The 12,903-nt window shown below is 39.1% G+C and overlaps 1 protein-coding gene across 1 annotated transcript in view; it reads left to right on the top strand.

Annotated features, from left to right (window-relative positions):
- The window catches only part of ACAA2 (acetyl-CoA acyltransferase 2), a 30,662-nt gene that overhangs the window by 401 nt on the left and 17,358 nt on the right, over nucleotides 1-12,903 (top strand). Inside the window, exon 2 of the mRNA NM_001309272.1 lies at nucleotides 8,545-8,711. Coding sequence (NP_001296201.1) covers nucleotides 8,545-8,711 — 167 coding nt within the window. The remainder of the gene's footprint in view (nucleotides 1-8,544; nucleotides 8,712-12,903) is intronic.

Genomic DNA, 12,903 nt, shown 5'->3' with positions numbered 1-12,903 from the left:
CGGACTTGGTCCCGGGGTGGGCAGGGCGCGCGGGGAGGAATGGGTGTTTTCTGCGGGTCGCCAGGGGATTTTTGCCCGAGTAACCTGCTCCCCCAAAATGCTTGGTGGCGTTCTGTTGGAAGACCTGCCTTATTCCCTCCCCGTTCCATCCTTTTGAGTGACCGCAGGAAAGTACAGTCACTAAATATAAAAGTTATAGGGTTAACTTTAGGAAAAAAATACACACCTCCCTTTTCGTAACAAAGTCACAGTCAATGGAATTTTAGTTTTAAGGGTGTGAAAGCTTGTCCTTGTTTAATGTGTCCCCTGAAGAACATTCAGGTAGAGCACTTTATATCGAGGCTGCGGGGTAGGCAAACTCTTGGCAAGATCTAAGACCCAACAGCCTGGTAGTCCAGGGTCCTGCGGGCTCTGTGAAGGGGGGCGGGGGGCGAGAAGGAGGTATTCTAAATTCAGTGGAAGGCAATGGAAGACTTTAAAAGTAGGGGAAAGACAGGATGTGATTTCCACTCAGGGCTATCAGGCTGTCTATGTAGCAATGAGAAGTTCAGACCCCTTAAGAATCTAATGCAGGGGGCGGCCCCCGTGGCCGAGTGGTTAAGTTCGCGTGCTCCGCTGGGGCGGCCCCTGGTTCGGATCCTGGGCGCGGACATGGCACCGCTCCTCAGGCCACGTTGAGGCAGCGTCCCACATCCCACAACGAGAAGGACATGCAACTAAGATATACAACTGTGTGTGGTGGGGCGGGGGCGGGGGCGGGGGCTGGGGCGGGGGCGAGGGTTGGGAAATAAAGCAGAGAAAAAAAGATTGGCAACAGTTGTTAGTCCAGGTGCCAATCTTTAAAAAAAAAAATGCAGAGGTCCAGGCAACAGCACATGATGGTTTTGATTCCAGTGGGGGGAAGTGGATTTGGGGAAAGGGGGAGGAATGATTTGGGATAGATTTGGAAGTGGATTTGATAGAATTTGGTGAGAGGTTGGATGTATCAGGTCAATGAGAAGGAAATGTCAAGAATGACTTCATGTTTCTGGTTTGAGGAATTGTGTTCAGGATGGTACCACTTACAGAGTGAGGAAAATGGGGGAAGGGATAGATTTGGAAGAGAAGGTTGACACACTCAAGTGGAGATGTCAGGTAGGCAGTTGGTTAGGGGATCTGGAGCTCTGGAGAGCCAAAATGGCATGTGAATAGTTCCAGTGAAAAGCAGGTATTGTAGGACAGAGGGTAGTGTATCCAGTTTCGTACAGTTGGATTTAGTTCATCAGTGCTCTTTCCAACTCTGAGTTTACTACATTTACTTAATAAACAGCATATTGATTTTTTTTTCTAGACAAGGTGTTCAGAAAACCCAGTTCATTTAAAAGCTGTGTTGTGTTGCACCAGCCCAGATGGCCTGGTGGTTAAGTTGAGCATGCTCTGCTTCATGAGGCCCAGAGTTCAACTCTGGGTGTGGACCTACACCATGCACCTATCAGTGGCCATGCTGTGGCGGTGACTCACATAGAAAAAGAGGAAATTGCAGTGGATGTTAGCTCAGGGTGAATCTTCCTCAGCCAAAAAAAAAAAACCAAACCTGCATTGTAATGAACTTTTTAAAAAGAAAATAATACTTCTATTGATTTCTGTTTAATATTTTATCAGTGGTTCTTACTATTTTCTTGTAATACAAACCCCTTTGAAAATTTGATGAAAACTATGAACCCAGTAAAGAAAAAGAATGTACACTAACACCTCTACTAAGGAAGTATAAAGTTTATAAATTTGTGATACAGTTTACTGTGCTGGTAGAACTAGTGATCCTTTTTTTTTACCCTTTTCTCTGTTTTACAGATGAGGACGCTGATGCCTAGAAAGGCAAAATAGCTTGTCTGTGATAGTAGTTATTAACAGATAATTAGAGGCTGTGACTACAACCCAAGCCTGAGCTTCAAAGGGTGATTGTTGTATAGGCTAGTTAGGATACATTGTAGATAGGCACTTCTCTAAAGTGGAGTAGCAGGGGCTTGCAGGACTACAGGATAAGAGAGAGGAAGATGTAACTGATTATTGGAGGGAAAAGGACAGATGTGAATGCGAGCATAATTGACTTTGATAAAGATTGTCGTTAACTTACCAGATTTCTGTCAACAAGAAGCAGTCCTCTGTTTTTTATTAGCACCCATCCCAGTTGCTTTTACCTAACAATGTGATAAAAAGGAAGGCAGCACTCCGAACTATTTATCCTCTATTGTTGTTTTTGCTGTACAGTCACATGAGCACACCTTGCCAGGCCCTTTCTTGGCATTTCTGACTCACCCTGCTCTGGATTAATATGTCTTTTCACTGTCTTTGGAAATCTGTAGCTTCTGAATTTTCAGAGCCTTTTAAAATAAGCAAGATTTTAGTTTGTTGTTAAAGATTGTTAAATTTTAGACCTTTTGACATTTACATAAAGTTGACACCAGATCAAGTAATTATTAACATGATATCCAGTTTATGAAATTACAAGAAAAAACTCTTTAAATTACCTAGTCTTTGTAGCTGCACATTCCAGGTTATTTTTTTAAATATATTTTGTAGCATTTTCCCCATTCAAAACAATTGCATCGGTTGGGTGTTAGCCTTACTCAAGCTGACATTTACAATCTGGGAGCACCAAGTAAGCAGAAATGTTATAAATAAAGGGCAAGTTCTTGCTTTTGTTTTCATTTCACACCTACACTCTTTTGTAGATATCTCATATTTCACCATTAGCACTTCCCCACACAAAAATGCTTTCTGAGATTATAAAGTATAGGAAACAAACTCATGAAAGGAAGTATGTGGATAGACAGATAAAATTAGCCTACATTGTTTCTGATAAGTCAGTGGTCATTGGAATCATTTCCATATATAGAATGTGCAATTTTTTCTGGCTTTTTATATTATCACTTTATCTTTAGTTTTCTGAAGTTTGACAGTGTTGACCCAAAGTGAGTGAGTGTGTGTGTGTGTTTTGCATTTATTCTATTTGGGGTTTACTGAGCTTTGTTGACACAAATAATCAATAACCGTTCTAGAGATAAGAGAGATAAAGTGACCTGTACTTGAGTCGGGCTCAGGACTGTTAACCCTGAAGGCAGTCTCCACAAAGGAAGAAAGCATCCTGGAGAAGCATGGTTTTCTGTACAGTTTTATACCTTTTTAGAACAAAGAGCATACATCACACACACCCAGGATACATATTCATCAATGTTTCAAAGAGGTATTCAGTTGCAGATTAGCAGGCCAACGTTACCCTGATGTCCAGGAAAGGGAACTAATCTTCAGGACTAAGTACCACTACTGGCTTACAGATGGGGTGTTGCTGATACTGGCTTGGTGGGAGGGGAAGTATGCATTGTTATCTTAACAGAGTGCACTCTTATTTTGAGATAATGTTTAATGCATGCTTTACTTTAATGGTTAAAGCAGATGTACAATGTATGTTTGATAGGCAATACAGGCTTCTTTAGTTCAGGCTGAATCAGGTTTAAACCAGAATAGCTAGCTCATATACCTCAATATGTGACAATCTCTTGTCAGTTCAGATCTGTAAATGTATGTCATCAAATTGGGAGAATTTTCAGCTGTTATTCCTTCAGATTTTTTTTTAACCCATTCTCCTCTCCTTCTGTGATGCCAGTTGTGTTGTCAGTCCTTGAGGTTCTGCCATATTTTTTTCTATCTGCCTTTTTTTAATTAATAAACTTTATTTTTTTGAGCAGTTTTAGGTTTATAGAAAAACTGAGCAGAAAGTACAGAGCATTAGTGTATACCCCCTTATTTTACCCTGATATCCCATTGTTAATATCTTGCATTGGTGTGCTATATTTGTTACAACTGATGAGCCAATATTGATACATTATTACTAACTAAAATCCATAGTTGACATTAAGACTTACTCTGTTTTGTATAGTTCTATGCGTTTTGACAAATGTGTAGACAGGGATCTACCATTACAGTGTGATAAAGAGTGGTTTCACTGCCTAAAATTCCCCTGTGCTCCACCCGTTCATCCCTCTTTCCCTCCCCAACCTCAACCCCTGATCTTTTTACTGCATCTCTAGTTTTGCCTTTTCTAGATGTCATGTAGTTGGAATCATACAGCATGGAGCCTTTTCAGATTGGCTTCTTTCACTTAGCAGTATGCGTTTAAGTTTCCCCCATCTCTCTTCGTGAGTTGATAGCACATTTCTTCCTATTGCTGAATAATATTCCATTGTCTGGATGTACCACAGTTTGTTTATCTATTCACCTACTGAAGGACATCTTGGTTCCTTCCAAGTTTAGGCAATTATGAATAAAGCTGCTATAAACATTCTTGTGCAGGTTTTTTTGTGGATGTAAGTTTTCAGCTCATTTGGGTGAATGCAAAGGAGCAGGATTACTGGATCATATGGATAAAATACCTTTAGTTTTAGTTGCATAAGAAATGCCAACCTGTCTTCCAAAGTGGCTGTACCATGTGGCATTCCCAGCAGCAGTGAGTGAGAGTTTCTATTGCTCCACATCTTCACCAGCATTTGGGGTTGTCACTGTTCCAGGTTTTGGCCATTGTAATAGCCGTGCGGTGGTATCTCTTTGTTATTTTAATTTGCACTTCCCTAATGACATATGATGATCATCTGATAGCTACCTGCCATCTGTATATCATCTTTGGTGAGGTGTCTGTTCAGATTTTTTACCCATTTTTTAGCTAGGTTGTTTGGTTTTTCATTATTGAATTTTAAGAGTTCTTTGTATATTTTGGATACTGGTCCTTTATCAGATAAGTGTTTTGCAAGTATTTTCTCCCAGTCTGTGGCTTGTCTTTTCATTCTTTTAACATTGTCTTTCACAGAGCACAAGTTTTTAATTTTAACAAAGCCCAACTTATCAAATTTTTCTTTTATAGATTGTGCTTTTAGTGTTGTATCTAAAAAGTTATCATCAAGCCCAAAATCACGTGGGTTTTATCCTATGTTATCTTCTAGAAGTTTTATAGTTTTGCATTTTACATTTAAGTCTATGATCCATTTTGAGATAATTTTTGTGAAAGGTGTACAGCCTATGTCTAGATTCCTTTTTTTTTTTTTTGCATTTGGATGTCCAGTTGTTTCAGCACCATTTGTTGAAAAGACTGTCCTTTCTCCATTGAATTGCCTTTGTTCTTTTATCAGACTTTGAGATTCTGCTGATGGTTTTTGTTTTTTCTTTCCCCTCAGTCTTCTGCTTTGTTTTTCAGATTGGTAATGTCTATTTATCTATCTTCAAAGTCACTGAATCTTTCTCCTTTCATTTCCATTCCGCTGTTAAGCCCATTCAGTGAGTTTTTATTTTAGATATTTTTTTCAGTTTTAGAATTTCCTTTTATTTTATTTTTTAAAAGATTGGCACCTGAGCTAACATCTGTTGCCAGTCTTTTCCTTCTTCTTCTTCTTCTTCTTCTCCCCGAAGCCACCCAGTACATGGTTATATATTCTAGTTGTAAGTCCTTCTGGCTCTGCTACGTGGGACACCACCTCATCATGGCTTGATGAGCCGTGCTAGGTCCACACCCAGGATCCAAACCAGTGAAACCCTGGGCTGCCTAAGCAGAGTGCGTGAACTTAACCACTCGGCCATGGGGCCAGCCCCTAGAATTTCCATTTTGTTTTTTCTTTAGTTTCTACTTCTTTATTGAGATATCCTATCCTTTCTTATGAGCATATTTCCTTTTACATCCTTAAGCATAGTTACCATAGATAGCTGCTTTAAAACCCTGTCATTCTAACATCTGGGTCATCTTGGGTTGGTCTCTGTTGATTTCTTTTTTTTTTTTGAGGAAGATTAGCCCTGAGCTAACTACTGCCAATCCTCCTCTCTTTGCTGAGGAAGACTGGCCCTGAGCTAACATCCATGCCCATCTTCCTCTACTTTATCCATGGGATGCCTACCACAGCATGGTGTGCCAAGCGGTGCCATATCCGCACCCAGGATCCGAACCAGCGGACCCCGGGCCAACAGGAAGTGGAACGTGCGAACTTAACCCCTCCGCCACCGGGCCAGCCCCTCTGTTGATTTCTTTTCTCTTGAGAATGAGTCATGTTTTCTTGTTTCTTCATATGTGGGTTAATTTTGGATTGTCGCAAGGACATGAAGATGAAACATTGTAGAGACTGGATTCTGTTTTGTTTCTCCAAAAAGTGTTGACTTATTGATTGTTTGGTTGGCTATTTATTTAATTCTTGCAAGCAGTTAATTTGGCTGAACTCAAACTGCAGACTCTTGTCTCTCCTGTCTAAATTCAATCCATTTAGCCTTCGCTGAGGTGCTTGTATTTGGTCCCACAAATGCATGGCTAAGGGATCAGCCAGATATTTGGGGAAGAGTTTATATATAAAATGTGGGCCCCCCTTCTGTGGTGCTCTTCTTCCCCAGATCCCCCCTCACTTTCTAGTGGCTGTAGTTGCCGTGAACTCACTTCTCTGATTCTTCAAGTCAGTAAGACTGTGAGTTTCTAAGTTCTAGTCATTCCATGCAGTGTGGACTACTGGCCTTCAAGTTAGAGGCTATAAGTAAATTGGACACCATCCCGTGGTGGTCTCTTCTTCCATATCTGCCTAGTTTTGTTCATTCTCTAAAGACTTCAGGTTGTCCTTATATATCACCATCGTTATCTGCTGGAGATTTAGTCAGATAGGAGCATACTAGGCCATGACCAGAAGCAGGACTATAATGAAACTAGGAAGAAGAGATGGAAAGAGGAAAGAAAAATGAAATAAAGAAAACACTGATATAAAAATAGGCAGAGACCATTAAGCAAGGAGGCTTAGGGGACATTTGAAAAGATTCAGGAAGGCATAATAGCACAGAATAACCCATCTATCAGAAAAAAAAAAAATTGTAACTCACCAAACTAACATTTGTGGCCTTTTGTAAATATCTGAATGTTATATCTGTAAAGAACTGATTGGATTTGTTCTATATTATATATGTTGCTCCTAACATTGTTTTGGACTGTAAAATCAAAGTAAGAATGAAAGGAGGAGCTGAGATTTTTTAGGATAGGTTTAGTTGGTTCCATGGAAAGAGATCACTACCATAAACAGGAGGACTATACTTAGATACCAGTAGTGGGATAATGTTTGAGTGGTCTCAATTATAGTTTAATATCTGGGCACAAGCCCATTGGTAAAAGTTCCACAGTTTCTAGACAACATGTGAAAATGTGTGCTCAAGATTGTTTTGGGGGAGAGTTAGTGTATGCAAAGCACCAAACATGATGTCTATCATTTGTAAGTGCCACTTATGTGTTAGCTATGATATTGACCTTGCAGAGTTGTTGGGAAGATTAGATATTACATGAAAAGTGATGAAATGTCTAGTATTTAGTAGGTGCCTAATCAACGTTAGTGTGATGAGACTGCTGTAACCAATGCTGCTTCCCAACGTGCGGGTTTTGCACTACACAACTCTAGGGGGTGCCACTCACATCACAATCATTGTAGATTTGTATAATCATAACATTTTTTTTTGGCAGGTGGCAGTAGAGAGCGCCTTGGGAAGGGCAATTTTTATTTATTTGTGCAAAGACACCAATTGAACTGCTACCAACACTGCAAACTTGTAGTCATAGTTTGCATTAATAAACGTATGCACGATTCCTCTGTGTTCTTTGTGGTTAGGCCAAATGCAGGGAACTTTGTTGTATTCTCAGTGACACGTTATAATAGAATATAGCAAACTAGAGTGTCTTCAGAGGAAAACAACCAGAATTAATGTCAAATAAAGAACTGTTGAAAGAATGCTTTTTATTTACTTGAAAAAAAGAGTCATTGAGTCTGGGGAATTTTACAGGTTAGCTGACTCCACATACTGCACGGGCTACCCATATAAAAGGTGACCTGTTTTGCCCATTTTATTCTAAGGGTAAAAGAAAATTGTTCGTGTTATTTGAAATTTGTAATTTGGGTTGTTCTGTAACTCCAGAAGCAGTGGTATATATAATTCAAATTCAAAGCAGCATATATTTTAGAAACTATATATCTGTCTGACTTTAGGATGCATTTGTGCAGAACTAGAATTGGTGGACAGAAGACTTGGTAAGCTGAGCCAGCTCAGTATGAGGAAAATCATTAGTTTATGTTGTCCATTTGTGGGCATGCTGCTTCACACAGCGGAGTATGCCTTCTTAGTGAAAGTTTCCCAGCAGAAGATAGAGAGAACCTCTTGTCAGGAATCTTCTAGAGGAAGTTCTTATAGGATGAGTAGTTGCCCTCAGACAACCTTAAGGGACTTTCTAGTTAGGTGATTCTTTAATTCTCTGTGTAGGCAGCATACTCCAGCACATAGAAGAAGCATTTCAGTTCTTGGTGCCTGCATGTAGGTATTGCTCAGATTGATAACTCTTAAGACTGCTTCTATGAGTGTGACCTGTTCTTTGTATCATTATGTGACAAAAGTTTTCGGTTATCTAATTGAAAATTGTACTTTACAATAAGGTTTCACAGTGAGACTATTTAAAGCATCTTAGGGACACTGACTAATCCATAATTACTTACAAATCTCTCCTCGTTGCAATAGGTGTGTTCATCGTTGCTGCTAAGCGAACACCCTTTGGAGCTTATGGAGGTCTTCTGAAAGACTTCACAGCTATCGACTTGACTGAATTTGCTGCCAAGGCTGCCTTATCTGCCGGCAAAGTCTCACCTGAGATTGTTGACAGTGTCATTGTAGGCAATGTCTTGCAGGTTAGTAGGGCAGTAGGGTGGTTTTCATTGCTGTTGCTTTATTTTATCAGTTTCTAAAAATAATTTTTTTAACATGTCATAATGGTGAACTAGTTAATCATAGTTAAAGGTATTTATAATTTAAGTAATCCTCTGACTCCAGAAGCAATGGCATACATCATTTGAAGGAACATATATTCTGGAAACTATATATATATATCTGATTTGGAATACATTTCATTACTTGTTTCTTTTTTTTCAATTTTATTGAGATATAATTGACTTATAGCATTGTATTAGTTTTAAGTGTGCAATGTAATGATTTGATTCATTGCTTCTTAAATAGCAGATTAATCTCCTTGACTTGTTTGAAGTTAATTGGTTCTCTCTGTGTGCCCCCTAAGGGAGGGTAGCAAAGTCAAGCAGTATGACACATGTCCCATAATTTATTATACACAGTAGGAGCTTGATCAGTGTTTGTTCAGGAAAATATCAAAGTGTGGCCTAGAAGTGGGGGCTGCCTTCCTCCCAGCCCTCATTGATCGGACGGAGGCTCTATGTTGAGTGCATTGCCGCTGAAAGTACTGGGGCCCTAATCACTATTTTCCTGGCTTGTAAGGTGGTTGTTCCATACTGAGAGAGGCAGGCTGAGAAAACTTGAGGCTGCTGCCAGCCCCGCCACCAAGTGCTCAGCTTTTGGAGCTGGGATAAGGCTCAGAAAGAGGTGTGCACTTGTCCCACCCCCAGCTCTAGAGCCATGACACAGAGATTTTGCTTCTACCAAGAACTGATTTTTTTTGCAATGGAGTGTGGAGGCTTTCATTCATTTTTATGGCAGGATAATATTCCGTAGTATGGATATACCACATTTTGTTTTCCCGTTTTTCAGTTGAGGGACATTTGGGTTGTTTCCACATTTTGGCTGTTATGATTAATGCTGCTTTGAACATCACGTACAAGTTTTTCTGCAGACATAGATTTTCATTTTTCTTGGGTATATACCTAGGAGTAGAATTGCTGGGATATGGTATCTCTGTGTTTAATTGGTTCAGGAACTTTCACGCTGTTTTCCAAAGCATCTGCAACATTTTCTAATCCTACCTATAATGTATGAAGCTTCCATTTTCTACATCCTTGGCAACACTTGTAATTGTGCGTTTTTGATTATAGCCATCCTAGCGGATGTGAAGTAGTATCTCACTGTGCTTTTGATTTGCCTTCCCATGATGCGTAGTCATGTTGAACATCATTTCATGTGCTTATTGGCCATTTCTCTATCTTCCTTGGAGAAGTGTCTATTCAGAGTCTCTTCCTGTTTTTTAATTGGGTTATTTCTCTTTTTATTATTGAGTTGTAAGAGTTCTTTATATATTCTAGATACAAGTCCCTTGTCAGATGTATGACTTACAAACATTTTCTTCCATTTTGTGTTGTAATTGTATGTCTTGATGGTGTCCTTTAAAGTATGAACGTTTTGGGGCCAGCCCAGTGGTGTGGCAGTTAAGTTCACACGTTTCTGGGGTTTACCAGTTCGGATCCTGGGAGTGGACTTACACACTGCTTATCAAGGCATGCTGTGGCAGGCATCCCACATATAAAATAGAAGAAGATGGGCACAGATGTTAGCTCAGGGCCAATCTTCCTTAGCAAAAAAGAGGAGGACTGGTGGTGGATGTTAGCTCAGGGCTAATCTCCCTCAAAAAAAAATTAAAATTAAAAAAATAAAGTCTGAAAGTTTTATTGACTTAATTTTTGTCCCTGTTTTCAGATATGGGTCCAACTTTATTCTTTTGCATGTGGCTACCCAGTTGTCCAAACACCATTTGTTGAAAAGACTATTCTTTTCCCCTTTGAATGGTCTTGGCACTCTTATTAAAAATGTTGACCATAGACATTTGATTTTATTTTTGGACTCCCAGGTCTATTCTTTAGATCTACATGTCTGTCGGTGTCGCAATCCAATGTACACATCAGGATAGATGCGGAGAGGGCTGATGGCCAGTCTGAGTTTATTATAACCAGCGTTTCAATATATACATAGCTTACGTCTATTAAACATACACAGGTGTTCTGGATGAAGTAATTAGCGAATGCCAAGAATTCTTAGTGATTTCTCAAGGAGCCCTCCCTCGGCCTCTGTTTTGATATTATCATGTTTTTGTTGTGCTCGTATATTTTTATCTTGGAGCAGGCAAGGGCTCCTAGGCAACGGCCCCTCCTGCTCCCAGTATCCATATCGTGTCTCCATCTGTGCTCCCAGGCGACTGCGCCTGGCTTAGGTTGCCTCCCCCTGGAGGTCTTACCCGTCACTGGCTGACCAGCCTTCTCACCTCTGGGTCACAGTTTGTTGGCAAGCCTTTTCCAGTGATTATTAACCCTTCCTGCGTCAGGGGCGGCTACAGTGTCCATCCTTTTTATGTCAGTTCCACACTGTCTTGATTACCCTTACTTCATAGTAAGTTTTTAAATCAGGAAATGTGAGTCCTCCTGCTTAGTTCTTCAAGATTGTTTTGGCTGTTCTGTATGGCAATTCGATATGAATTTTAGAATCTGTCAGTTTCTACAAAGAAAACAGCTAGGATTCTGACAGGGATTGTGTTGAATCTGTAGGTCAATTGGAGGAGTATTACCATCTCAACAATGTTAAGTCTTCTGATCCATGAACATGAGACATTTTTCCATTTGTATAAATCCTCTTAATTTTTTTCAACAGTGTTTTATAGTTTTCAGAATATAAGTTTTGCACTTATTTTGTTAAATTAATTCCTAAGTATTTTATTCTTTTTGATACTACTGTGAATAGAATTGTTTTCTTATTTCATTTTTGGATTGTTCATTGCAAGTGTATAGAAATGCAATTGATTTTTGTATATTGATCTTATAACCTGAAACCTTGTTTCAGCTATTGCTTCTAATAGTTTTTTAGTTGATTCCTCAGGATTTTTTTTTATATGTAACATTGTGTCATCCGAGAGTAGAGAGAGTTTTGCTTCTTCCCTTTCTATCTGGATTTCTTTTATTTCTTTTTCTTGCCTTCTTTCCCTGGCTAGAAACTCCAGTGTTGAATAGAAGTGACAAAAAGTGGATATCCTCATCTTGTTCCTGATATTATAGGGAAAGCATTCAATCTTTCACCATTAAGTATGGTGTTAGATACGGTTTTTTTGTAGATGCCCTTTATCAGGTTGAGGAAGTTCCCTTCTACTCCTAGTTGAGTGTTTTTATCATGGAAGTATGTTGAATTTTGTCAGATGTTTTCTCTGTGTCAATTGAGATGATCATATGATTTTTGTTTTTATTCTATTGATATGATATGATATATTAATTGATCTTCAGGTAATGAAACAACCTGGCATTCCTGGAATAAATCCCACTTGGTCATGGTGTATAATTCTTTTTACACATTGCTGGATTCTGTTTGCTAGAATTTTGTTAAGGATTCTTACATCCATATTCATAAGAGATATTACTCTTTGGTTTTCTTGTGATGTCTTTGGTTTTGGTATCAAGATAATACTGGCATCATAAAATGAGTTGGGAAGTGATCCTTCCTCTTCTGTTTTTAGGAGTTTGTGAATAATTGGTCTTGATTCTTCTTTAAGTAGAACTGAGTGATGAAGCCAATCTGGGCTTTTCTTTGTGGGTACTTTTTTGATTACCAATTAATTCCATCTCTTCACTTGTTATAGGTCTATTCAGGTTGTCTATTTCTTCATAGTTATATTCTATATAGTCACCATGAACACCGAATTAGTGACTATTGAACCACTGCTCCTAGGGGAACTACAGGGTTAGGTTCCTGCAAGCCTCTGGTCACAAGATTTTTGTCAAACTGATCAATACAAAACCTTGTTTTATGTATATTTCTGTATTAAGACATGTAATATGTATTGTTGATTCATTAACATTAAACTCACTGCCAACAGCACTGTAGCTAATGCTGAATGAAGTTTATCTAACACATGTGTTTTCTCCTTGAGGCACATCACGGCCTTCTTGCACTTAGAAATAGTAGACAGCACCTCAGTGTTACACTTGGGGGCCATTTTAAACAACAAAATCAACAAAAAGCACAAAAGTGTGAAAAACATGGCACTAAATGGACTGCAAGAAGGACACTTGTTTATAATATGAGAGCTATGTCAATGCAAATAATCCATAATCAATCTATAAATCAAAATTGGGGTGAGCTTATTATGATCCAGTTCTAAGG

This window comes from Equus caballus, chromosome 8 (genome assembly GCF_041296265.1).
Source record: "Equus caballus isolate H_3958 breed thoroughbred chromosome 8, TB-T2T, whole genome shotgun sequence".
Lineage (NCBI taxonomy): Eukaryota > Metazoa > Chordata > Mammalia > Perissodactyla > Equidae > Equus > Equus caballus.
The sequence above is the reverse complement of the archived record's forward strand: the minus strand, read 5'-3'. Positions and strand labels throughout refer to the sequence as shown.